General features: G+C 45.5%; 5 protein-coding genes across 5 annotated transcripts; 2 read left to right on the forward strand and 3 right to left on the reverse strand.

Annotated features, from left to right (window-relative positions):
- Positions 1 to 81: 81 nt before the first annotated feature.
- Positions 82 to 784, forward strand: LOC113565120 (C-type lectin domain family 2 member D3). The gene is made up of 2 exons (XM_026985887.1): positions 82 to 202; positions 268 to 784. The coding sequence occupies exons 1-2, from the start codon at positions 83 to 85 to the stop codon at positions 670 to 672; spliced, it is 525 nt and encodes a 174-aa protein (XP_026841688.1). The 5' UTR covers position 82; the 3' UTR covers positions 673 to 784.
- Positions 783 to 4997, reverse strand: LOC6592268 (centrosomal protein of 131 kDa). The gene is made up of 9 exons (XM_026985886.1): positions 4942 to 4997; positions 4658 to 4879; positions 3037 to 4588; positions 2840 to 2963; positions 2634 to 2771; positions 2146 to 2566; positions 1420 to 2075; positions 1070 to 1363; positions 783 to 997 (listed from the first exon to the last, which is right to left on the reverse strand). Exons 1-9 carry the CDS (start codon positions 4966 to 4968, stop codon positions 865 to 867), a joined length of 3567 nt encoding a protein of 1188 aa, XP_026841687.1. The 5' UTR covers positions 4969 to 4997; the 3' UTR covers positions 783 to 864.
- An 871-nt stretch (positions 4998 to 5868) lies between these two features.
- On the reverse strand, positions 5869 to 11184 carry LOC6592267 (translation initiation factor IF-2). Its single transcript, XM_002017809.2, has 2 exons — positions 11167 to 11184; positions 5869 to 7860 (listed from the first exon to the last, which is right to left on the reverse strand). The coding sequence occupies exon 2, from the start codon at positions 7734 to 7736 to the stop codon at positions 6273 to 6275; it is 1464 nt and encodes a 487-aa protein (XP_002017845.1). The 5' UTR covers positions 7737 to 7860; positions 11167 to 11184; the 3' UTR covers positions 5869 to 6272.
- A 10919-nt stretch (positions 11185 to 22103) lies between these two features.
- On the forward strand, positions 22104 to 22693 carry LOC6592264 (NADH dehydrogenase [ubiquinone] 1 alpha subcomplex subunit 6). The gene is made up of 3 exons (XM_026986424.1): positions 22104 to 22272; positions 22341 to 22456; positions 22512 to 22693. The coding sequence occupies exons 1-3, from the start codon at positions 22143 to 22145 to the stop codon at positions 22638 to 22640; spliced, it is 375 nt and encodes a 124-aa protein (XP_026842225.1). The 5' UTR covers positions 22104 to 22142; the 3' UTR covers positions 22641 to 22693.
- A 9-nt stretch (positions 22694 to 22702) lies between these two features.
- On the reverse strand, positions 22703 to 25561 carry LOC6592263 (zinc finger protein 2). Its single transcript, XM_002017805.2, has 6 exons — positions 24933 to 25561; positions 24508 to 24867; positions 24253 to 24447; positions 24093 to 24194; positions 23351 to 24020; positions 22703 to 23274 (listed from the first exon to the last, which is right to left on the reverse strand). Exons 1-6 carry the CDS (start codon positions 25462 to 25464, stop codon positions 23019 to 23021), a joined length of 2115 nt encoding a protein of 704 aa, XP_002017841.1. The 5' UTR covers positions 25465 to 25561; the 3' UTR covers positions 22703 to 23018.
- Between the last annotated feature and the right edge of the window lie 29 nt (positions 25562 to 25590).

Genomic DNA, 25590 nt, shown 5'->3' on the forward strand with positions numbered 1-25590 from the left:
CTCTGTAGCAATAACAGAGTTTTCTATGCCCTAATCTCATTTGGTAGCTGCTGGTCATGCCCTACTTTGTATTGAAGCCGACATGGATCTAGATCGAGACCTCCGATTTTCAATTTTTATATCCATAGTTTTCTTTATTTTTATCATCGACACTCATCGAGTGGAGTCCAGAGGAACTTGCCACTACTTTAGTGTCGTAAAGGTAGTTGAGCTGATTGTATTCTCAACATTTTCCACAGCTCACAACTTCAATCTAAATTCTCGTAGAAAAACTGGGAAACTGCATTGGACATATGCATGGGAATGAGCATGTGCCTGGCAGACTTTGATACTGAGAAACACTTTCGAATTCTGAGTTCCCTGACTCTAAGTCACTCGGAGTACTGGTTTGGCTTGAACAGGAATTTTACAGAGGACTGGAGTTACGTATCAACCCACCACAGTACCCGTTATTTGCCACTCGAAAGTGGCTTGAGCGACGAGCATCATAACTGTGCAGTTATAAGGTCTTCGGACCAGGAAACCTTCGGTGTCTGGGCTGCCCGATGTGAGGAGGAGAAGATGTTTGTCTGCGCAGAATCTATTTTCTGCATGAAGGAACATCAGTTCAGCAGATATTCGAGTGGCTACAATTCGTTGCCGAGGCATGAGGGAAACGCCTGCCGCAGATAATTATTTTTATTAAGTTAGTAATCACGCCCAGTCAGAATAATTTCTTTGTTAACGAAAAATGGCTTTCCCATTCAGTCAAAGTTAAATTAATAAATTTATGGAGCGGGTAAGTTTCTAAGTGTTATCTTTTTACTCTTTGGAAGTATTCATGTTTATGAAGCTATCTACTACTAGTACTCGTATCCTAGCTATCTACTTGACGCAATAGTCCTTTCGTTGCTGCCGAATGACAGCGTTAAGTTTGAGGCACTGCTGTCGCAGCCCATCGTTGTCGCCCTTGAGTACCTCAATGGTTTCCTCCTGTCGGTGAATGGTATGGTGGACCCTGCAAATCGAGAAGTGATTGATAAATGAGTGGCGAACATTTCGCGGATAGGGCCATGATGCTGTTGCTTACCGTTTCTGGAGCTGCTCCATTTCCTGCTTGTGGCGCTCGCTGAGGACGCTCAGCTCGCTCTGAATGTCCGCGTTGAGGTTTTCGCGGAGCTTGTCTCTTTCTCCGATGATGTCGCCGCACATTTTCTTGCTGTGGCTGAGCTCCAGCTGGAGCTGCTGGACCTCCGCCTGGGAGTTGCGCACCTGGGCATCGGCCTCGGCCAACTTGCTCCGCGTCTCGGCATACTTCTCCCTCAGGGACTTCTCCACACTCTCGGCCAAGGTCAGATCCTTCTCGTACTTTTCCTTGAGCCGGCTGCAAAGGATGGACGTTGCAGAAGAATTGGCTACACAAGCATTCAAGTTACTTACGTGATCTTCTGCTCGTGCTCCTCGCCGTTCTGCAGGGCGTCGGCCTCCATGCGCACCACCAGCTCATCCAACTGGCGATCCCGCTCCGCCCGATAGTGCTGCCGGATGGCATTCTCCTTCTCGGCCTGGTCCAACTTGCACTTGTTCTCGTACTCCGCCTTCCACAGCTCGAAGTCGGACAGGTACTGCTGCTCGATGGTGTTGATGCGGTTCTGGTACTTCTCCTCCTGCTTTGCCATCCTCTCCTGCATCTCGAACTTGGCCTGTTCCAGCTCGATGTCCTGCTCGCGCTGCGCCTCCTGGCGCTTGGCCTGGTAGTCGCTCTCCTTCTGCCGCAGCTCCGTCTGCAGCCGCTCCCGTTCGGCGGCGAACTCCTCGCTCAGCTTTTGGCGCTGATCCGCTTGGGCCCTCTGCTCCTCCTGCAGCTGGCGCTCGAAGCGCTCTCGTATTGCAGTGCGCTCCTTCTCGATGATGGACTCGCGATCCTGCGTGCAGCTCTCCCGAATGCCCGTCTCGATCTGCTCGTGCTTCAGGCGCGCCTCCTCAAGAGCGTCGAGCAACTGCATCTGATGGCTTCGCTTCAGCTCCGTGACCTCGCGCTGATGGTCGCAGTTCATTTTGTTGATCTCCGCCTCCAGGCCCTTCACCGTCAGCTCCTACCAGTGGACGTGGAAATGCCAGAAAAATTAAACAGAACTATTAAAAACTTGCCTCCACCTAACCCACCTTAATCTTCTTGGTGTTCTCGCGGACCCAGCGCTCGCGTCGGATCTTCTCGCCCGCCAGTGTAGTCTCCTTGGCCCGCGTCAGCTCCGTCTCCAGTCGATGTTCCCAGGCCTGGTTCTGGCTCTCCAGGCGCCGCGTCAGGGCAGCCACCTTCTCGCACAACGACCCCTTATCCTTCAGAAGCTGCTCAATAAAGCCCTGATGCCGGGACACCACCTCCTCGTAGTGTTTCTTCTGGTCGCGCAGCTTGCCGGCATTGTTTGTCTTCTCGGCCCGCAGCGACTTCTGCTTCTCCTCGCGCAACTGCAGCACATGCTCCTTGGACAGGTGAATGGCATTGGCCAGCTCATTGGCCCGCAGGCCCAGGCCAATGACACGGCGGGCCAGTTGATGGTTGGGCAGCATCAACAGTTCCGATAGCCTGGAAAGCAGAGCCAAATCGATCAGCAAAGCTAGGAGAATCCAAAGATTCAGGATCTTTCACCTACTTGGGTACTTCGTCTGTGATGTCGGGTTCCACCACAAACTCAACCTCCGAACGATTGCTATCCGGCATGGACCGCCGTGTTTCCATCAGCGTCTTGTCACAGCTACTTTCCACATTGTTCAGATAGGCCAAGATGTCCCTAGAACGGTTTGGCATTCTCGTTATTTCTTTAGAGTTCATTTCGCCCTTATTCAACTCGATATTTACTTGTACTTGTCGCCGCTCTCCTGGACAGGTCCCTCACTCATAGTCCCCGTTTCGGCGGTTTCGCAGCGCGAATCCAACTTTAGGTTGAGCTTAAGGTCGTTGGGAAGACGTTCGGCATAGTTGTCTATGAAGATGATATTCTATTAGGACCAAGCTCAGTTTAAGGGGTATATACTCCACTCTGTCTAACAATTTACCTCTCTTCTTGTCCTCTTCGATCTCCTTGATCACCGACACTATCTCGTCGTAGGTGGAGTCCCTGGAGTCTTCGTTTGACTTCAGGGACAGCTGTGACCCACTATCGATGTCATTGGCATCTTCCAGACCATCCCCTTCCAGTCTCTGCTTGTGCAACTCCTCGAACTGGGCACGAGCCTGCTTCTGCTCCTGTATGCTCATCCAGCTGTCCACCTTGTCCAGATTGTATTCACCGAGCTTGCGCTCCTCCCGCAGGCTCCCCACACTGACCGCCTTCTTGAGCTTCCCAGCGGGACAGGCGCTAATGGGTATTCCTGTCTTTGGGAGCTTCGACTTGCTGATTCTGTTGTTGTTGGCCTCGGCACTGGCGGGCTTTACATTCTCCTTCTTCTTTCCCACAAATGGCGGAGTGGATGCCACCTTCAGGTAGTTGTTAATGACCGAGTCTGCGCTGCTGTTGCTGTTGCCGTTGCCGTACTTTCGTCGGTCATCCTGCACCGCTGGGAGAAAGTTGTTTTCGGCCCCAAAGTTCCGACCGCTGGCACTGGTGTACTGCTGGCTGGAGGCACTGTGGGTGCTGTTATTCTTCGGAGAGCCCTTTGGAATAATAGTGGCCAGGTTCTTGGTCTCGGATAGATTGTTCTGCTTCTCCTTGGCCGGTGCCGCTGCCGCTGACTGTGTTGGAACTGGGGCATACTTGTCCAGATAGCTGGGAAGCGGCTCGATGTTGTTCAAAGGCTCCATATGCTTGGGTGAACGGTCCGTACCGAGATGGTTCCTTACGATCTGAACCCCCACTGCCTGCTTGTACTCCCTGATGACGTTTAGCTCTGGCGTGGTGGACTTTTGGGGAACCAGCAGAGGGGGAGAGGGCGGAGATGGAAGCGCCATGTCCAGAAGCGGAGTGGACTCCATAAAGCGACAGCTGGGGGTGTCGCAGGCACACTTGACCTCAGCGGAAGAGGCCTCATTCATGCTGGTGGTGGAGGAGGAACGCGTACTGCAGGTGCAGTTCTCCGAGGGGCACTTGGGGTACTCGTACGTCTCGGCCAGAACTTCGCCCTCGGCTGCGGTAGAGCCAAAGTGCACGGATTTCTTCTGGCCAGCCGAATCTGGGGGCTCCGCCTTGCTGTGGAAGCTGGGCAGAGCTATTGGGCCGGGAGCCGAGATGCTGGGCCGTGTTTCCTGCTTGTCATTGTCGCAGTCGCTAGAGTCTGCATCGTGGTGCATGTTGGGTTTGCTGAAGGACACACGCCCCGGCAGATCCGGCTTGGCTGTCTTCTGTAGCAGGGTCGCATTGCTGAGACCCTGACCCTGGCCCTGGCTCTGGCCCGTCCAGTTGGTACCAAAGGACTTGTTCTTATCCCCGACGGGCATAGTCACCAGGAAGCGCTCCAGCTGCTGCTCTCCCTCGCTGCTGTCCGGAGTGCGCTTTTGCGAGGAGAAGTCCGACTCTGAAGAGTTGCACGCGCTGGCGCTGCGGCACAACCAGCTCCGTTTGATGGGCTCCCCCAGCAGGGACTTAAGCAAGTCGTTGGAAGACACCTGGCGCTGAAGATGTATAAGATATTAAAATGATGGAAAGATCCTTAATATTCTTGTGGATCAAGCTCAACAAACCTTGCTGTGGGACTTGAGCTCCTTATCGTTGAAGTAGACGCTCAGCCGTTGTCCGAACTTCGGGTCCGCGGACTGTGGTCGTCCCAGGAAGGGCGAGGAGCGACTGCGTTGCTGCAGGAAGTTTGCCGAGCGGGGCCGAAAGTGCGGGCTCGGATTGTGGAGAGTCGTCAACGAGCGACTGTTGTACTTCGGTTTCGATTTCTGTCGTGTGGCGAGGTTTATCTGCGTCCCAGGTTCGAATGTAGCGAAATAGGATAATAGTAGAGGGAGTCTAGTCCACCTACCTGCGAGCCCTGAAGACATAGATCCATAATCGCTTGCAAATTAGTAATCAGAAATCGGGGGGCAGCTCATCTAAGTAGTCAGTTTTCAACTGACAGGAGTGCCATGGCCAACTGATTTCGAGCTAAGGATTCAACTGAACTGAACCCCATTTGACAATTCGTTAGTTGTAACATGGTCGAGCGGCACTTTGTTTTGGCCAAAAGGGGAAAACAACCACCTCATGGCTGCGGCATATCGATTTAACGCATGTGTAAGGGGTCAGGTGCAGGACAGATGTTGGTAATGCTGGTCAGCACTGCAACCCCCAAAACAGTCGGCCGGTCCGCCTGGGCCAAGAGTTGACATGGTTACCGGGCCACTACCGCTACCGGGTCCAACCCCTGACAGGTACAGGTGTCTTCTACATGGAACCCACGTGACTCGGTCGGTGTCTATGATTCACCATTCAGCCGTCCACAGTCGGTCTTTTCCAATTCAATTAAATTATTATGTTATAATTTATTATGTTCGCAATCAATCACTGACTATCGCGTACAGACAAGACCCACCGAATCGAGGCAATTAATCATGGAAGTCAACTGATTGCCGGTAGAGCATATCGAAGCGAAGGACAGCTACACCTCAGGGTTCAATGCTAGACCTCAGCCAACACTTTCGTTTTTTCATTCACAAAAGTAATCCATTCATTGAGATCGGTGCGAGGTCCCCAAACCACATGGGGATATATATTGGATCCATCAGCCGAAAGCCGTCCAGACAATTCTTCGACAAGAAATTTTTAATAAAACTTTACTTTTGGCGGACTTTAGAACGAATGTTCGTGCTCTCTTATCTGTTATAAACCAACTTTATCGAAGGCTGATTAGTCCTATCTTTGAAATACTTCAAGAGAATAAAACAAAATCCAAGGGAAATGCCAAGCAATGTTCGTTTTTAATAATAATAATTTATTTAAATAAAGCAAATGGTTTCTATTGAAATAAATGTAGTTTGGTTTAGTTTAGCAGGCTTAGCAGCCAACAGCTCCCTTCAACAGCTGGCTATTTCCATGGTCATAGTCCAATCTGGTTAGGGCTTCATGGATGATCCATTGTCCATAATCCATAATCGTTTATCCGTTTTCCATTGTCCATTCTCGATACTCGATACTGACTGATGCGCGATGCATTAAATTAAATTTGGCAACATTTCTCATAATCAACTTAGCAGCTAACACAAAATACAATACATAGATAGCTCTCTCTCTCTCTCTCTTTCTTTCTCTCGTCTGGCCTCGCCTCGCCTGCCCTTTTAACAACAATTGAACTAATCCTGGCCAGAGTCCGCACATTTACTCCGCACGCAGCACGGGCGTCACCTGGACATCGTCCGCCTGGCCATCGTTTTTGATGTCGAACTTCAGTTTGGCCAGATCCTTCAGCTCTCCGTCAGAGGACTCAGAGGTCACCACCTTGACCGTGTCGGGATAGTTGTTCTCGCCACCGCCCAGCTCCTGTGAGAAGCTAACCACCGTCTTGGGCTCGTAGTTGACGCCAAGGGCACCGCTGGGGTCCGGCGAGGGTATGCTGGGGCCATCGCTGCTCTGGCCATTGGTGTGGGAAATGGTGATGCCATCGGTGTCCTGGCCATTTGTGGCAGGTGCAGCTGTAGCTGCAGCGGTCTCGCCGTTTTGCACATGCTGCACAACCTCCACTTGAGCCTCAACGGGAGAGGGTGTACGCGCTGCTGTCGCTGGGATGATCTCCTCAGTTTTTGGCTTTGACTCGTCCTCTGACTCAATCTTCCTTTCAACGGGTACTGGAACTGGAGCTGGAGCTGAAACTGGTTCTGCTTCCGGCTCTGGAGTCTCTGCGTCGGGCTTGTCATCATCCTCCCCAGCCACCGCCTTGTTGACCTCCTCAATGGCCTTGGCCACCTCGTCGGGAGCCACATACTCCTGATCTGCATGCCCATTGGTGGTGGTTTCGGGTTCCTCGCTGTGACCATTGGTGACAGCCGCAACCGTCTCTGGTTCGCTAATCAGGGCTGATGTAGTCACAGGTGTGGCACGCTCCCGCTGCTCCTGCTGCTGCTTCTGCTCTTCCTCCTCCTCCTCGCCGACCTTCTCGTGCACTGGTGCAGGCATTTCAAGGGACGGAACTATGGCCGGACTGGCCATGGTCTCCACAAACGAGGTGCGATTGGGCGAGTCTGGCGAGATCACGACGTGAGTGAAGTAGCCACTGCGACGGTTCTCGAAGTCCAGCACATTCTCCTTGGCCAGACGCTCTTGGATGCGTCGCTGACGTCTGATGAACTCCGGCACATTATCATCCTCGGCTTCGGCGGGCGGCGGAGATGTCGCCGCCTTCGGACGACGTAGCACGACCTTGGACGCCTCATTCTCTCCGCCGGCAGCAGCTCCATTCCCATTCAACGAGCCGTTCCCGTTGGTGGTGGCGGTGGCCCAGCTAGTGGCCGCTGTCGATGGCTTGAAGACTCCATTGAATTTGGTGCCGACGATGAATTTGTTGATCTCGCTCCCGGTGCCGTTGCCGGTGCCGTTGCTGTTGCTGTTGCTCCCGTTGTTGCTGGCACTCTTGTAGGGATTGTAGTTGTTGCTGGCGGTCTGCTGGGGCGACAATGGACTGGTGCCATTCTCCTCGGCCTTGGGCGATTTGTTGCCGATGGTGAAGTTGGGCTTGCCATGGCTGATCAGCAGCTTGGTGGCCGGCGAGGGGCTCTTGTCCGGCAGCGGGGAGGGCAGTCCACTCCGAATCTGTATGCTCGGCTTGTTGTTGATCGTCTCCGCCATGTCTGTGCTTGTGTTAGAGTGTCTGTGTCTGTATCTGGGTGAGATGGCTTTTACTTTCCGTTTCCGTCGATCGTCGCTCTGTCGCTGCTCTAACGGGTCTTTGGGTTTCTTTGCAGTCGCTGAGCTACAAACAAAACAAAACAACGACAAAAACAGCAAACAAATTAATATAACATTTCAAAGGCCAAAAATTAAATCAGTCAAAATTTAAACATGCAAATTCGGGCTCATCATGCTCTTAGGGTGAAAATCGCGTATAATAAACATATAATTTAATTGCAGCAATTTTATTTGATTAAGAGAAACCCGATGCAGCTGGACTTATAGCGGACTAAGGCCCTAACCGCCGCAAGCTGCCCCAGATAAAGTTTACTACTATTCTAATCGAAGACTTGAGTCATGCTGCCTTTGTAATTTTTATAGAGTACTTTTCAAGACCTTGAAATGTTTTGTTTCTCAGCATTTGCCGAGATTGAGAAATGAGTACCTATAGTACATACTATAGGTAGTGTTCGTTCTATATTGAGACTGCGGCCCAGTCACTTTCGCAAGCAAACACCTTGCACTCGTCGTTTCACATGGCGTATGCGCAATTACGCAACTCCAGCCAGTGCCAATGGCAGGGTCAGCCGCTGTCTACAGCCAGGCCGAAAACAAATGTCAGTTGATTGTTGCTTGTTGATTGTTGGCAGAGGTAAGCATGCTTAAATATCAATTAGATCGATTGGGGCTTGGGTTTGTCCAAGTGTAATGGCCTGGCGGCAGAGGCGGTCCCCGGTTTCGGGGGCCGAGAATCAACGCCGCGGATCGATCAACGATCAAGCATGTGACTCGATGGCTGACCCAAGCCTATCAGTTGACCAGCACACGTACGGGATCCACTATCCACATCGCTAGCCCCATGTCTATTAACTGTAAACAGATAAAATGTGTACATAGGTAGTGCCATTTCCCCACCTTTTCCACCTTGCCACTTGGGTAATTTAATTAAATGCTACAATTTATAGACCTATATACTCGTACTCGTACAAGGCAGCCACTCATAAATTCTAAAGGCGTTCAATTGCCCGACGAAAGGTCAGCTCTCCGCTGCTGTTTGATTTGTGTCTCATTTTCCGATTACTCAGTCGTTGCTTTATAGTTGATTGCTTTATAGTGTCTGGGATGGTTATTCGGAATCGCTTTAAACATACACAACATAGCAGATGTCAAGTGAAACGATATATAAACACAATTGGGTTTACAATATCGATCTCCTTTGTGGTGGATGACGACTCTTGGCAGTGCATCCCTTGGTAGAAAAGGGTCCCCGCTGACCGATATAAACTTTTAAAAATGTCCCTAGCTACTCCATAGTTAATTCAATCATGACTCATTCTCTGCCATATCTTTGGCTAGCTTTGGCTTTATAATTGACATAGTGACTTAATTATTCAAACTGCTGGCTGGCAGGCTGGCTGGCTACAAAACTGGGCTGCGAACGTGCGTCAAGAGGCTTACAGGTCTCTGGGTCTGTTTGTTTACTTAAAATGATTTCCTTTCCCAGTTGGAGCAATTAAAGAATGTCTGGAACTGATAGCCGCAAAAAGAAAACGAAAACAGTTTATAGCACAGACTCGACTACGTACCTACGTACGTATTCCCGAGTGTGTTTCAACTTTGCCGCGAGGCTTACGAGCAGTTTGCGAATGTTTATTTTTATGATGCAAAAGCCGGGGAGTGTTAATTGTGCACCTCTGAGAGCCAACTGTTCGTAAAGATCCCTCCCACGTCTTCGTCTTCGCAGCTGAAAATGTGTGTTATCTTTTCTCTGTTTGCTATTTGAATATGTACGTTCCCCACTCACTCGGCGATTGGTTTCGTTTCTCACCCAGTAGATTGGCCTTGAAATCGCTGTTGTGTACGGCACCATGAAGTGCAATGTGAGTTATTTTCGTTTCCAATTTGCATAAGGTGAACGAGAGTGAGACTCTATCGAGAATAAGCTTTGAATTTATGAATATGGTTATCAAGGCAGAATAAAGCTCTACCAACATTTTATTAGTCGATATAATAATATATTTTCAGATAGAACCGAGGCCTTTCAGTGTGTTTCTCAGATCTTCTCACAATCTTGTGATGAGATGGCAACATTCCCATGCGAGTAGACCGAGTAGCAGGCCTCAAAAAACAACCAAATTTCTCCAAAAATTCTTCGAATTCAGGGTGTGAATTGATTGTTTGTGCCAAACGCTCAGATAAAACATTCAAAACCATAAAAGCCCAGCTCGAAATGAACCAAACTTTGGTTTAGAAATTTGATTTTTCTGCTCTCCCATTCCCCGCTGCCCGTGGCCCTTCCAGCTTTCTGTTGCGTGAGCTTGGTGCGTCTATCAGCCGGAGATCAAATTAGTCTCTTGGCCCCCTTCCCATTCCCATTCGCATTCCCGAACCCTTTTCCGTTCGCTTTGGTTCGACTGAAGCTGAAGGTGTGGGTCTTGTGGTTGCCGACAAACTCGGTCATCTCTGTCCCTCTGTCTCTCTGTGTCTCTGTGTGAACAGTGCACAACAATTGCAATCTGCTCAGATCTCGGCCGGGATGGGAATTCCGCTTACCCAAGAGTTGGCTGGATACGTGTAGGTACTACAGACAAACATTAACAGGGTGGTGGGGTGTTGCCCGTGGAGCTAATCTTATCACTAGCTGGTGTTCTGCCATTGCCAAAAAGAACACTGATAAGCGGCCAGCATAATCCGGGGCGATAAGGCAAGAATATTGTAGCACGGGGCGAGTACGCGGAGGGCGGTCAGCAATGAGTATTATTACCCAATCATGTGATTAACGGCCCTCGCAGGCGTAAAAAGAAAGTGAAACCTCTTTGCATAAAGAAAAGCTCAAGCCAGAGTTGGGTTCAAGGTACGACGACGATGGTGGTGTTGGGGAGAGTGTTTTGTTGGCTGGGCGCATAATTAGTTGTAAATATTTTTTATTCGTCTTGGCGTTTTGCAATTTATGGGATTTATAGTTATAGTTATGTACATTTGTGCATGTCTGCATAATGCCACCAACCACCGCGGCTTGGTTCCAGCCCTGAGCTGTGAAAGTTACCGGTCCGTGGGGGGGCGGGGGCGGGGATTAGCCCAGTGGAATTTTTCCTGCCATGGGTATGGTTGGTTCGATCGGGTACTATCGTATATAGAACGTGTTTGGGAGACAGACGCGACAATTCGCTACAGACGAGCAGTTTAACGGCAACAAATGTCAGAGTCACGAACAGTAACCGTAAGCGGCTTTTTCTGGGCGGCCAACGCGGCGTATGAGCAATCGTAAGGCGCTCAGGCAATATTTACACGTTTGCAAGTCTTTCAAAAATTATTGTTCTTCCCTCCCTCTCCATCTTCTATTTTTTGACACACACACACATACACATAGATATACTTTTAGACGCACCTATAATTGGAGGCTAACTGTATTTGTCGTCCGCGCTGCGTTACCGTAAAACGCCAAAACGTAACTGAAACTGAACCTGAACCAACTTCCAACTTCCAACCGCCTGAAGTCAGCGTTGCCAACGCCGTCGTCGTCGTAGCCATCGCCATCGTCGTCGTCGTCGTCGTCGTCGGTTATCGTGCGCATAGCTGGCAAAATAAATACGAAAATACCTGAACTGAACTGAACAGCAAATGGGAAAAGTTGTTGTTGCTCTCGCTTGGCGCTTAATAACTAAACAGAAAATCCCCTACAGGCGCCCTGCGTGAAAGGTGCGCTCCCCAAGAAACCTCTAAGACGTGAGTAATTTTCTTTTATACATTTGTGTCACTTAATTATTCGCAAATTATGCATCATTTAACTTTCGAGCGTTTTGGGCAAACACACAAAAATGTCCAAATTAATGGACACCTCCACTTCCGGCACCAGAAGCTGAAGTTGTCTCAAATCAAAAGAACTGACATTAATGGCCTGCACAAATATTTACTTACGGAACTAGGGTCAAATGTGGCGCGCAGACAGGTAAACAGGTAAATATATAAATAGTACAGAGGTTTACACGTGCCGCAATCATCTGATCACCAGCTGATCATTAATATGCATTCTGGCTCTCATTTTTTGCACTGCAAATCAGTTGAGTAAATTGGAACAACTTGTTGAGTCACAATATACACACATGCATACATCCGTACGTACTGTAGTCTTTATTTGCTTTGCCAAATGCTACTCATACTTGTATTATTTATAGAAGAATTTAGTTACTCAATAACACCTAGAGTGTTTATAAATACTGCAATTATTGTGTATTTATAGATCAATCACAAAATTGGTTGACGTAACTTGAACTATGAGTGGAGTACCCATATTTCGGTATCGTAATGGTATTAAATGATTTAATGATCCCATGAAAACCCATAATATTTGTGGAATCTCCCATCTATCACTTACTGCCCGCATAAACTATAAGCATTCCCCCACAGATTGGCACAGGCGGGGCTTCCGCCGTATCTACTTGAATTTGATAACTTTTGCCAGCCATCCATCCAGCCAGGCACCTAAACTTTATGAGTTTGTGTTCGATTGTGTTCTGTTGCTGTTGCTGTTGTGCTGTGTTGTGTTTTGTTTGATTATTTCGCCGATATGAAGAGCAAAGAGCATTTAATATTTACACGATTCGTTTGGCCCTAATGCGAGGGCTTCCGCACAAAAAGCTGCCGCCGCCCGATTCTCGAGCCCGAGCTGGCCGTGATAAGCGCCGGAGGGAGGCGGAAAAGCCGTTTGACTTGTACACTGGCGCTGCGCTGAGGAGTGGCCTATAAACGGAACGTATCTGCGCCGCACTTGAAAATAAAGCCAGGCAAAGAAAACTGGTAAGCCTTTCGACTTGTTTGACTTGCCTGGGCATAGGAAGCCAGTTTTGTATGGCCAATCAATGTGCTAATAACAGAGCTTCTAGCTCCAGTTCAATATTTGCACATCATTACAATTACGTACGCCGAAAGAGAGCTCAGCTCAGCTGTGCTCTGCTCTGCTCTACCTTTCGGAGTGTGCATTGTTTTAATGATCTATTTGCGCGGTTGAATAACACACTAATTGACATACAAACACGAAGCGGCGCGACGCGACAAACGAACGTGCACTAAGGCCCGGAGTCGATGTCGAAGTCGAAGTCGATGTCTCGACATCCATATCCACATCGGGCGAATGGAATCGGTCGTTAGCAACCTTGACAAAGAAAATTTTCAATTAACGGCGAACGCCAATTTGCGTACAGAGTGCGAAAGAGACGCGCAAAAAATACGAGTAACACAAGACTCCACACAACAGGCAATATGCTCAAAAAATGGTTCGTTTTCGTAAGTCGAACAATTATGTCTTTAACAATTTGGGTCACTTATGTTATGTATCGAAGAGAACACAGACTCTGCGATTCTGCGTGCGTTGAGATTATCGCAAATGGAAAAGAGATATATGTATCTACAATATTGATTGGCTTAATTATGCATAATAAATGCCACTCGAAGAGTCTTAATTTTTTGATTCAGCTTTCATTTCTTATATGGTATATTGCCGGGCGCTGCCAATTAAAATAGAAATTGTTGACCAGCCAAAAAAGTTTATTTTGTCGTTTGTCGACTGCCGAATGCATTTGCATAAAAAATTAAAACTTGAACACAAACGAAACATACAAATTGTTATTGTTGCTGTTGCTACTGCTGCTGCTATTGTTGTTGTTGTTTGCAAATGCACGCGGTGTAAAACTTTCGAATCTGTTAGCTCGTCTGGGGGGATCGGCTCTTTGGTGCTTGGGAATGTTTTGAAGCGCAAAAACGCTCTACACAGGCGCGTAACGTGTTTTCAACTGAGCGCAAAATCGGCTTCGATCGGTACAGCACGCTGGCGGCGGTGGCGGTGGCAGCCGCGCCACAACAACCACAATACCAGCTTTAATGAATGAAAGCGAAGTTTTTTCTGTTGCCTTTGTGCATATTGGTGCTGTGACAATGTGCACTTTTTGTGAGCGGCCCCACAATGGGCGTCCTTTGAATTCGCACAAAAGAAAAACAAAACAAAAGCAAAGAGTAAGCAAAGCAGAATGTAACGTATATGCAAAGCGGCTTAAACCGCACCAATTCGACGGCTAGCGACGGTTTCCAGCACTGGTTTTCTCGCATTTTGCAGCACCTAAGGATTTTTTCAGCCCTGAAATCAGAGCTTATCAACAATGATATGTTGCATTACTACGCAATGCCGATGGCCAAATTATGTTATTCAGCAACAAAAGGACCTATAAATATTTTTGGTACTCGAAATACTCGAACTTGTATATGAGTCTGTAATTTCACTCAATTACTTAGTACTTACTACTTTTAATAACTGAAGGCAGATAAGGTATATACACAAACACACACGAATTTTTAAATGTTAATTTGAATTATATAAAGGTATATTTGATCAATTTTATTAATCTATTAAATTAGCATTCATATTTTTTACCTTATTCAATTTCAAACAATTTCTATTTGGCGCGTACTCGCCTCCAGTCGATAGTATCGAAAGCCCTTTCTTAGGATTTTCTCTTTTTTTACTTTCTCTCTTTTTCTAGGTGGGATATCCTCTCTTCGTCAAGGTATTTTTCATCGAAGAATGTCCTTTTTCAGCGGAACAGTGTCCTAGGTCCTATCTGGTTGGCAACATTCAATTTGTATGACTTTCTTGCCACCACGTCTAGCTCACACACCTTGCTAATTTCATACTTGTAATAGTATTTGCACCTCTTTCCGATAGGAATGTGGAAAGAAAAATGAGATGCGTGTTTAATTTAAAAGAAAAAAGCAACACATATTTTTGTGCATCGACATTATCATCCATTGATGGCTTTATTCTTGCGCGTCGAATATCTTGATCTGGAACTCTACGTTGAGCTCGAAGATTTTTTCTGCTCTTGCGTTTCAGAAGCACGAACTCTGACAATCGGTATACATATACGTATATAGAAAACAGTCCATCACTAGGCGCAGTTGTCATCCCTATGTCTACAGCCCAGACAGCAACGCCATCGGAAACCTACACATGCAAACGAATATATACATAAACGGGCAGAGAGAGCGAGAGCGCAGCGAAACAGATAGGAGCAGCAGATTTAACAAGCGGATAGATTTACATGTGCCAGAGCGAGAGAGAAGAAAGATGGAGGCTCGGAATGAACGAAGCCTCAGCCGACTGAAGCAGCGCCGCGCTGCTTCAACGGCTCAGGCCAGCGACAGACAACTTCAGTTCCATCCGAGCGTACTCCATCCTCCGCAACTCATTCCTCTGGGAGCTAACTTTAACCTCCGCAACCACAATTCTTGGAGCGTAATTGAACCTCCGCAACCACACTTCTTGGAGCGTTATTAAACCTCCGCAACCACACTTCTTGGAGCGTTATTGAACCTCCGCAACCACACTTCTTGGAGCGTTATTAAACCTCCGCAACCACACTTCTTGGAGCGTTATTGAACCTCCGCAACGAATCTTCTCGGGGGGCATAGCTTTTGATTCTATTAGTCGGTTTAAATTATTTAAAACTAAATTATTTAAAAGCTAATTTAAACTTCAATTAAATAAACCCTCGGCGGGGATGATGCAGGCACGAGTGCTGTCGGCCACCCCGACGGAGGGCAGGCCGTGCTCCTTGCGCATGGCCAGGAGGTCCTTGCTTGAAAGTGTCTTCAGGCTCGAGAGCTCCGACATTTCCGCACAAAAATAAAAACTGAGAACGGTAAACAAAAACAACAATATGGAGCTGACTTCTCTGAAAACCAAATAATGCTCCCAATCGGGTCTCGCCTGGTGTATTGTCATCTGAATATAGTATATTCGCATACATTTTCGAATTCCACGGCATGGCTGCTGGTCGGGCCGTCGTCCTTCACCTGGGCGGCGTCCACATCGCTGGGCCGCTTAAGAATTGTCTCGCGACGGGAATCGGTGGTCGGCGTCACGCTGGGCTTCTTCGTACTGGCCGGGCTGCTGGAGCCTGACATTTGCAATTTTTTACAGAATGATTGAATATTTTTGAAGATCGGGCAGGAGTTGCAGGGCGCCCGCCGACAGCGCCCCTAGCGATTAGTTTAAGAAAAGATCTAAAATCGTATAAAACATATATATTTATTTAGACTGTTTCGGAAGACACCACTCTTCCTCATCAGCGATCTTTTCTTTTTCAATAATGAAAAAGATGGTAAATCGGACAGCCTACATTTCTGCAGCCATTGGCATATTCTTATAAATTAAAGGGCGATGAGTGCCTTTCAGCATGTTGTAAATATTCTCTATTCACAAAACCCATCTTTAATTATTCCCTTTATTTGTTTGGCATAAGGGCTATTCTTTTCAGAATATAGCTGCCCTTCATGCATCCATTTCCTTTTTTTTTCGTTTATTTCTAAACTCTTTTTGTCTGCTATTATACATTTATTGGTATTTAATTTATCATTGGACCACTTATAGTTCGTAGACACAAACACTTTTATCAAGTGCTCTACGATTTCGCGTCTATGAGAAGCGCATGGACTAGAAACCGTAAACCACTCCAAATCATGCTTAACGCATTTTTCAACAATATTTCTTGCAATATTTCTATCGCATGGAGTAGTTTTGAAGCATTCAGTAAATATTTGAATATGATTTAAAGAATTTTCAAAAAGAGCTTGTGTTGGATTTTTAATTCCACGGAGGCTCTTTCCATCAGGAACTACTATTCTTTGACAGATAGTACATTCAATGCTCAGTTCGCACAGAACAATTCCTAATGTGTTTCTTACAGCAGCGAATTCCGCAATTTTACCAATTAGGCGATTCAAACTTTCCGTTTGATATACAATTAGTCCGTGCTGTTTAATGTAATTTTGGTTACCGTCATCCTCCAAATTTACCTTTTCTGGTATTTCTAGAGGCCGGTGCTGAACCAACTAAGCTGCTGTTGGGCTATCATATTGTCACCCAATTTCGCGTTTTAAACTATTAAAATATTCTTCCAGGGAATCTTGGTTGAATCCCCTGGTATTTACTTGTTTTAAATTTTTTATTTCTAAAGGATCTTTTGTAATATGATTGATTCTTTTGCAAGTTTCAATCAGCCTTTTCAGGCAACTGGCTTGGGAATCTGATTCGGTTATTTTATGGGGGCCGAATTTAATCTTTCCCAAATAACTTACGAATTCATCCAAGCGATTGGTGAACGTTCTATTGGCACGGAAATATGTATTGTTCAATACATCGAAACCATCGTTCATACTTTTTAAAAAATGGATGTAGCAATGGCTGCATCCTTGTCTTCAAAAGTATCACGATCAGCAAACATTTTAATGCCTGTGCTGACCGTATTCGAAAAAACATGAACAGCCAATTCGGTATTCATTCTATCATATCCTTGCGGATTGATGTGCTTTTCCGTAATCTTGGGTGCCAAGCGAAAAAGAGTTTAATGAATCGACTTCATAAAACTTTTCGATCACTTTCCATGTCGCTTTTCCGACTGGTGTAGTTGTGTTGTTGTGTTCAAGAAGTTATTTCTAACACTCTTGAGTAAATGTACGTAAACGCACACGAACTGAGGCACTGGCGGATTGATCAATCTTTCACGGTCTATTTTTTCAAGACCCGCCGTGTTTACTGCTGCCTGATCGCAGACTATAGCGCGGACATTTAAGCCGGCTGCAGTGCAACACTTACCCGCCTGACCAATGGCTTGGGCGTATTTGTGAGTTACATTTTTGTTAACAAATATTGAGTCAACAAAATAGCTGTAATCACTTACCAGCCCTCTAACAAGGAATGTCAACATTCCAGTGGCTTGGGGGGAGTATTGTTCCTTATCGGAAATTCCGTCTCCCAGGTCTACGTAACCAATTGCTCGGTCAACATTGGCAAGATAGCATATTTCTGGTTAGATGAACATTTCATCAAAAATTGGTGAACAATTTCTGTGACTCTCATCCATTTTATGTACAAGTTTCTTCAACTTTTTAATATGTTCGCCTTGAAAGCCAGGCTCAAATACTTGGAGCGGCGGCGAAAAACATTGTTTTTCTTCATGAGTCCTGTTCGTGCACATTGATTTAAGTTGAGAAATTTCTTTCCCTTAATCATTTATTTTTTGTAAATAATTTGTACTATCTTCACCTTGGACAGTGAATGCGTGAAATTTTTCATGCAAATTTGTAATTTCCTCTTTTAGGGAAATATTTTCCTCATTTAGGGCTTTACATTTCTTTTCCAGAAATTCATAGCCGGATTCTTGAGAAGAATATGTATCTTCATTGTAATTGATATCAATATTATCTATTGATAGATCGGCAGTTTTGTTTTCAATATATTCTATTGAAACAATGTCTTTTTTTTGCCAATTGCTGAGCGAGCTCTGAAACAATGGCTTATGTCCTAAATTAACAAAAATGTAAATAAAAGTAATTAATATCATTTTAATTTGTTTGAATGAAGTACAATAGCGGGTGGAACGTTGTGAGTTGCTGCTGCGGCCGCAACTCTACATTTATACCCGATAACTAGTCAGTATGGCTACATTAAACATTTGTGTAGGTTCGACAGACCGACAGACTAATAAAACTGACTAGAAACTAACTTATTTTACTAACTTACCCAAATTTTCGGTTGGAAGACTTCCTGTTCGAAGCCTCCCGTTCAAAATACACTCCTTCTGGAAATGCTTCGCGCATACTCGGAAGCGTGTGTTGTATTTTGATATGTTTAGGTTTTTAATCCATTTATCATGGATTTCACCCATCCTCGGAATAGCAAACGATTTTACGATTGAACATTATTACATATACATTATTTGGATGTGTTTTTATTGTTAGCTTATTTTTAAGCTTTTTGTTGTATTTAGCTTATTCTAGCTTATTTTTTCTTCAATCTAGCTTATGGTGACACTCAAAATCAGGCAGCACTGCATCAGTTCGGCTCAGGCCAGCGACAGTCAATAACTTCAGTTCCAGCACCGACCGGACCATCATCTAAACCAGCACGCAGCTATCCGCCACGTGCGACCACCCCGAAGGAAGATCCGAGCACCTACCAAGCTCTATACCTTTTAACAACAATAAAACAACCATATTTCTTGGTGCCGCTTGATCCACGCCTTATTCTTGGACCAAGGGACTCTTTTCGGCTGTACCGTCGTTACAATAGATATTATATATAACATAATTAAAGACGGAACATACATACATATATATTTATAGCTAATTATTATTATTATTATGCGCTAACTACTACGAAATTTTTACTAACATCTTAATCATTCATTTTTCTTTGTCGTCCATTTCTAATTTGGTTACATAAAATAAAGGATTTTCCTGCACTTTCTCCCTTAAAGATACCTCAATTACACTATGAATAATTTCCCCAATGTGTTTTCCCTTTTCTTCAAAGGCTATGCTATTGAGTTCCGTTAGGGATATACCTTCTACAGAGATTTTGACATATTTTTCTAGGGCGCGATACAAGTTTGACATTTTTTTTTACTGATTTCTTTTTCATATGTTTCCATACATACAGGACAGCGGCGGTACAAAAATTTCGTCCTGTACAGCCTTGTGAACTAATTTGGCCTTCTCTGGGCATAAAGATAGAAGTTTTAGAACAAAAGCGAGGTCGTATTTGCCTCGCTTTCGTGCGGCCATGATTGCCGGGTAAATCAACAAATTAATATTTCTTCCCTCTGAAACAACAAGATCGGCAGCCTGCCTTTTTCGTGCTCTGCGACTTTTTTTTTAAATATGTGACCTACATTTTTTTCATTTTGTTGTCAAACGATAACAAATTTTCTTGCTGGTATCATCACGGGCTGTATTAATTTCAAAAATTTGAGTACCGCATTTTCCTTGCATTCCATGCGGCAAACAACGCTGCATTTTCGAATTTGATGTTATGATCTATTAATGCAAATTTAAAAAACTGTGCTGAAAAGTGGCATTATCATCACACGGCAGCAGTATGGTTGGTCAGCTTCTGCACAATGCTTCCCAGCTGTGAACTGGTCACGGGGAGCGTTCTCTGAACGGCCGGACTCTGGACGGACGAAGTCAGCACCACACTGACGCTGGATTGGCTAGGGTTTCTGCACGCTGTCATCTTCACCAGCGACGATTTCTTTAGATCTATCACGCCTCGACATTTTGGAATTTTGTTGTTTTAGTTTTTTTCAAACAGCTGAGAGAATTTTAGAACTTTGCTCGACGTGGTCAGATGGAGCCGTCCACCTACCCATAGTCACGCTGTCATCTTCATCAGCGACGATTTCTTTAGATCTATCACGCCTCAACATTTTGGAGTTTTGTTGTTTTAGTTTGAGAGCTGAGAGAATTTTAGAACCTTTCTCGACCCGGTCAGATGATTTTTGCTTTCTTTTTTTTTTTAGTGGCAGTTGAGAGTGTTTATTGTGCGTTTGGCTGCTTCGTCTAGGTTGAGCGTGGATTTAGTAGGCGCCGTGCGGGCAGTCGCTCTCGCACAGGCTGCTGGCCTCCTCCATCCAGTAGTGGTCCTCGACTGGACTGCAGTCCGTCCATTGGCCATCGTCATCTTCGGAAGCTGGTATTGGCTGTGGTATTATTGGATGCTGCTGTTGTTGCTGGCTACCTCTCCTCCTCCTCTTCCTACCATTGTCCGTCACTGCCACAGACGCGGGTGCCACAATTTCGGGTGTAATGGCGGCTGCTGATTGTGGTAGTGGCGTGTGTTCTGCTGCAGCTGCTGATGCTGACGGCACGCCTTCCGTTCCACCGCTTCTGGCCTCCATCAGGTTGGAGAGTATCGCTCTGATAGCGTCCAGCCTCATCTGCAGCTCATTGATTTTAATGGCATCTCATTCTAGCTTTTGCGCGCAGCTCCCATCGCACTGGGCGTTTACATATGTACTTTGTACTGCTGCTCCTCTGCTTCAACAATTTCAGTCCATAACTTCATCATTCTTTTCGCATATCCTCCTCTGGGCACTGGGAACGCTGAGCACTAATTTCACCCTGGTGCTACGCAACAATAATAATAATTTATATTATTCTACATTTTAATGGAATAACTATAGACAGCACGAAGTTGAACGCAAATTGAAAGCATCTATCTGGCAATATCTTTCGCTATGTTTCAATTTAATTGTATGTGTGCGTCAACGGACAAGATCGTAAGAAGAGTACGAATATGCGAAGTAAGAGCAAAACAAAAGTGCTAAAAGCTGTGTGTGTGTACAGTCTCCAAGATGGATACTCCCAATCCGGATGGAGTCAAGCCCGGATAGGCACTATCCTTGCAAATCGCTCCTGTTTAGGACCACCAACAATTTATACAGAGAGATATGTATATATTTTCAAAATATAGTGTGTTAAATATAGTATAGCGCTACGACGGACCGCAAATACGCAAGATCTACCAGCAGGCGCACTCATGCCTACGAGGCCTCACAATTTTAATGTTAAATAAAAGCAAGGATTAAAATCTATCCAATCTTGTAGAAAATAGATTCATTAATCGGATAAAATTATGTGGGCATGGCTAAATGTTCTATATAGTTAGTAATATTCGATGGAATATCAAAAACGAGGAATATGTATAAGAAAACTTGAATTCATCAGTATATTTACGGTATATTTTGAAAATTAGACGGTATGTTTTGGTATATTTCTGAGGGTCGGTCACACTGAAAATCACACTAATTACTTCTAGTGATGTAAATTTGAATGAAAACATCGATGTCGATGTCCTTCGATGTTGTCAAAATCAAACATAGATGTTGGATTGATATATCGGATTTTTCTTCGATGCATCGATGTATGACCGATGTTTCAAAACTTTCCCATTTGATTATAAAACCGAATATTCAACAAAGGAAAAATTAAACTTGAGCTTTCATAGCAGAGTTTTACATATCATAGGACTAAACGAAACAATATTTAACATAAAAGAAATGATTATGCTTTCATAGCAGTCTTTTACATATCACTGTAGATATCATCAGAGATAACTAATATTTCAAATAAGTACTATTTGTCAATGCTTTGCAAAAACCAAAATGCGGCTTAGTCGCACAGGTGAAAGTCTATTACGTTTTCGACTTAATATGTTAGCAGCCGCTGAGTACACCCGTTCAAAATACACGCAGAAGATGCCATTAACGTAAAAATTGCATTGCAATTTTGTATAAATTAGGATAGGTACTTTTCACACCGTCCCAAAAACACGAAGGATTGCTTTCAAATGAGGCAGGCATTGCTGTGTTTGCTGCTTACAAATTTGAAACTAATCGATCGATGTTTTGCAAAATACATCACTCAACATCGGTAGCAGCAAAAACATCGGAAAACATCGGTAAACATCGGCAAAAATTACATCACTAATTACTTCGGTAAAAATAATTTTGCGCAAAAAACCGAAAAACCATGGCCGGACGTGAAGCCATTAAACGGGCCGTACAGCAGGTGCGTCCCATTCTGTCCGTCGACAGGGAGGAGGCACGCAAGCGTGCCCTGAACCTTTACAAGGCCTGGTACCGCCAGATTCCCTATATCGGTGAGTGCTCTTGGTTATGTCATCTTTCAGTGTCCCGACACTATATAAACAATTCGATGCCCTTCCAGTAATGGACTACGATATTCCTATGACTGTGGAGCAGTGCCGCTCCAAGTTGCGCGAGCAATTTGTCAAGGACCGTCATGTAACCGACATACGCGTGATAGACATGCTCGTCATCAAGGTGCGTATACGCTGGGACAAGATCATTCAGTATCTAATCGACATCCTTTTTACAGGGGCAAATGGAGCTGAAAGAGACGGTGGAGATCTGGAAACAAAAAGGCCATATTATGCGCTACTGGAAGGAGTCGCAGGAGCCCAAGCCCACGGATTTCCTCTCAAAATTCGTCCAGGGCGTTAATTAGATTTTCAAATTAAAGTAGCTTAAATATATTCCGAGTCTGGAGTGAACAAGTAACAAAAGATCTGGGGGCGCTTCAGAAGCACTTTTATAACGGTTTATTGAGATTGGTAACTTCAGAAATATCATGGTTTCGTTTCTATGTACCTGCAGTGAAATACACGTGAATGTAAATACCACCAGCAGGTTCGCTTCGGTTCGGTCTGAGTTCTCTGAGCAAAATAATTTATGAAAGCAACAAAGTAATGGAAGTTTGTCGGTCGATTGTTGGTGTGGTGTAAATTGGGTACAGTCTTCTAGCTCTCGTTAGCTATTCTTTTTTTGTAATGTTTCATGATCTCTTAACTTCTATGCAGGTAAATGGATCGGATCGGTCCTCAGTTCAGGGAATCAAATCGAGCAGTTCGTCCAGAGTGGTGGAATTCGAGAAGAGATCTGATGTGATATCGTCGTAGTCGACCCCCAGGCTTTTCAGCTCACTAAAGCAATCTTCGCTAAATCCTGGAATTTCAAGTGAGGTATTATTCTTGTTAAAGGCATCGTGCCGATTTGTATAGCCAGTCCTCTCGCGAAACATCTCGGCCAGCTGCTCATCGCTCAGCTCGATGCAGTGCACCTTTTTGGAATGTAGTCGGATTCTAAATAGTCAGAGAATCAATATTCAATTACTTTTATAGTGGCCAACTGTCCGCAATTTCGAGCTCCCATACGTACTTTTTGCGATCGGCAAACTCCTCGGGGCAGTGTCTGCATTTGTAAGGATAGGCGGTGTGCTCAAATTGATGCTGACGCATGCGAGCCCGCGATGAGGCCTCAAAGTTGCACTTATCGCAGCGCCAAACCTGTTTCTGGTGACTCCTGTTCTCATGCTCCCGCATCAAAGCAAAGTTTTGGAACTGACTCCCGCATATGAGGCAGCTAACTTGCTCGTCGTTTACATGGGCGCGCTCGTAATGCACTCGCAGCTCGGCCGCGTTGATGTAGTTTAGGGAGCACTTGTCGCACTGGTAATGGCGCTCGGAGTGCCTCTTACGGTGTACGGCCAGGAAGTCTGCACTCTTGAAATTCTTGTGACAGATTTCGCATGCATGCAGTGTGTCCACTGAATGTAGCTGTTGCAAATGGATCTCGTACTTGCGCAGGCTACTGAACTTCAGCTCGCAGAAGGTGCACTGGACGGGGTCCTTCACCTGGCAGAATCGTTGGTGGGCCTGCAGGCTGGCCTTTTGGTTGAAAACTTTACCGCATGCCCCGCATGTGTGCGCTTCGGGTGGTTCTCGGGCCGCTTGAGTATGCATCCTTGTATAATGAGTTCTGGCTGATCTCTGATCTTTGAAGACCCGCGGACAAGCTGGGCAGTTCTGCTGCACATAGCAGTACATTTCTGCAAATCGTAATGCAGACAACATACAGAATAGGATGGAGGCATCATAAGGAATTTTTGTCTTCTGCTTACCAAAATCCCCATCAATTTTATGATGATGAATAAGATGTTTTTGCATTTCCTGTCGGTTCTTCGTATCATAACTATTGCAAGGGCGACACTTGAAGCTTTGATCTAGAACGAAGTCGAGAATTATAGTTCTTCTTAGATATACAATTTACTGGATACGCACTTTTGGTCAATCCAATGATATCATCTTCGGCCATATCCATCTTGTGAATGCCAATATAATGACTCCTGATCTGTTTCGCCTCGGTGTTCGCATACTCGCAAATGTGGCAGTTCAGCATGGGTATGTCGGGGCTATCTTTCCTGATTGCTACACCACTCGTAGAGGAGCCTTGCAGGGATCCAATACTCTCACTCTCTACAAAACAAAGGAGGAGTCCATGGTTAATACATTCCAAAACTTAATTACTCGGTTTACCATTTAGCAGTATGTTTTTGATGGACTCAATGGCCTGCTCTTTCTGCGCCGTGTTATTCGTGTTGCTGTCATCATCGTTCAGTGTCATGTACAGAGCGCGTTGTATAAGATCGCGCTCGACATCGGGGAAACTGGACATGTCACCGTTTTTGTTGTTGTTGAAATTAAATTTGTAATTATTATTATTCTCGCCACTTTGGCTGCCCACTGATTTGATTGCCTGAGGATTGCCTGGTGGCAATGGGGAGCCCGTCGTAATACTATTCTCAAAAAAGGTCTCATTGTTCTTGGCATCTGAGCCGTCATTCTCATCCTCCTCTTCCAAATCGTTGTTGTCATACTTGACATCAAACAGAATCACTAATAGAACAAAATTAACATTAAATATATACAATACAGGACAGGAGAGGGAGAAAGATTCGTACCATCATCCTCTTTTGGGGTCCTTTTGGCCCTAACATCCGCATCCAGACGCGGAATCTTTGCACCTCTCATATACAGCACATTCTCTTCAATTGGTCCTGGCACACCATCGTAGCTCTCCACAAACTTGTCGAACTCCTCGCTGAACTGATTCCACTGAAGCGTTTCGGAGCTAGCCTTCCGCTTAAGCTCTCCGGGGGGACTGGGCAGTTTTACCGTTTTAGCTTCGGCATACAGCTTGAGATTGGATTCAAGAGCCATTTCCACAAAGTGCGTTGCCACCTCGAGGGCGCGGCAACACCGCACACAGATCTGCATTGGCCAGTGGTAGCCGCCGGGGCTGATCGCCCTCATTTCGAGGTTGGTACACTGACTCAGACTCTGGCCATAGGTTCGCGACCTTTGCAGATTTGGCATTTTGGCGTCCAACTTCACGGTTTTTCGATTCACAGATAGACACGCTCGACACTTTGCCAAGTTCCGTTTGTTAATCGGCGACAGCGCGGAGTCCGCAACAGCGGTTGCGGCTTCCATTGTCGCTCCTATTTCCTATTGATTCTCTAGCTGCTGTTTGTTGTTTATAATGTTTGTTACAGGCTTGTTTGTTTGTTTTAAGAAGGAAATAAAATTGACTGCCGACAATGTGTTTTGTACCGCTCT

The sequence above is a fragment of the Drosophila persimilis genome, unplaced genomic scaffold (genome assembly GCF_003286085.1).
Source record: "Drosophila persimilis strain 14011-0111.01,24,50 unplaced genomic scaffold, DperRS2 tig00000002-arrow-pilon, whole genome shotgun sequence".
NCBI lineage: Eukaryota > Metazoa > Arthropoda > Insecta > Diptera > Drosophilidae > Drosophila > Drosophila persimilis.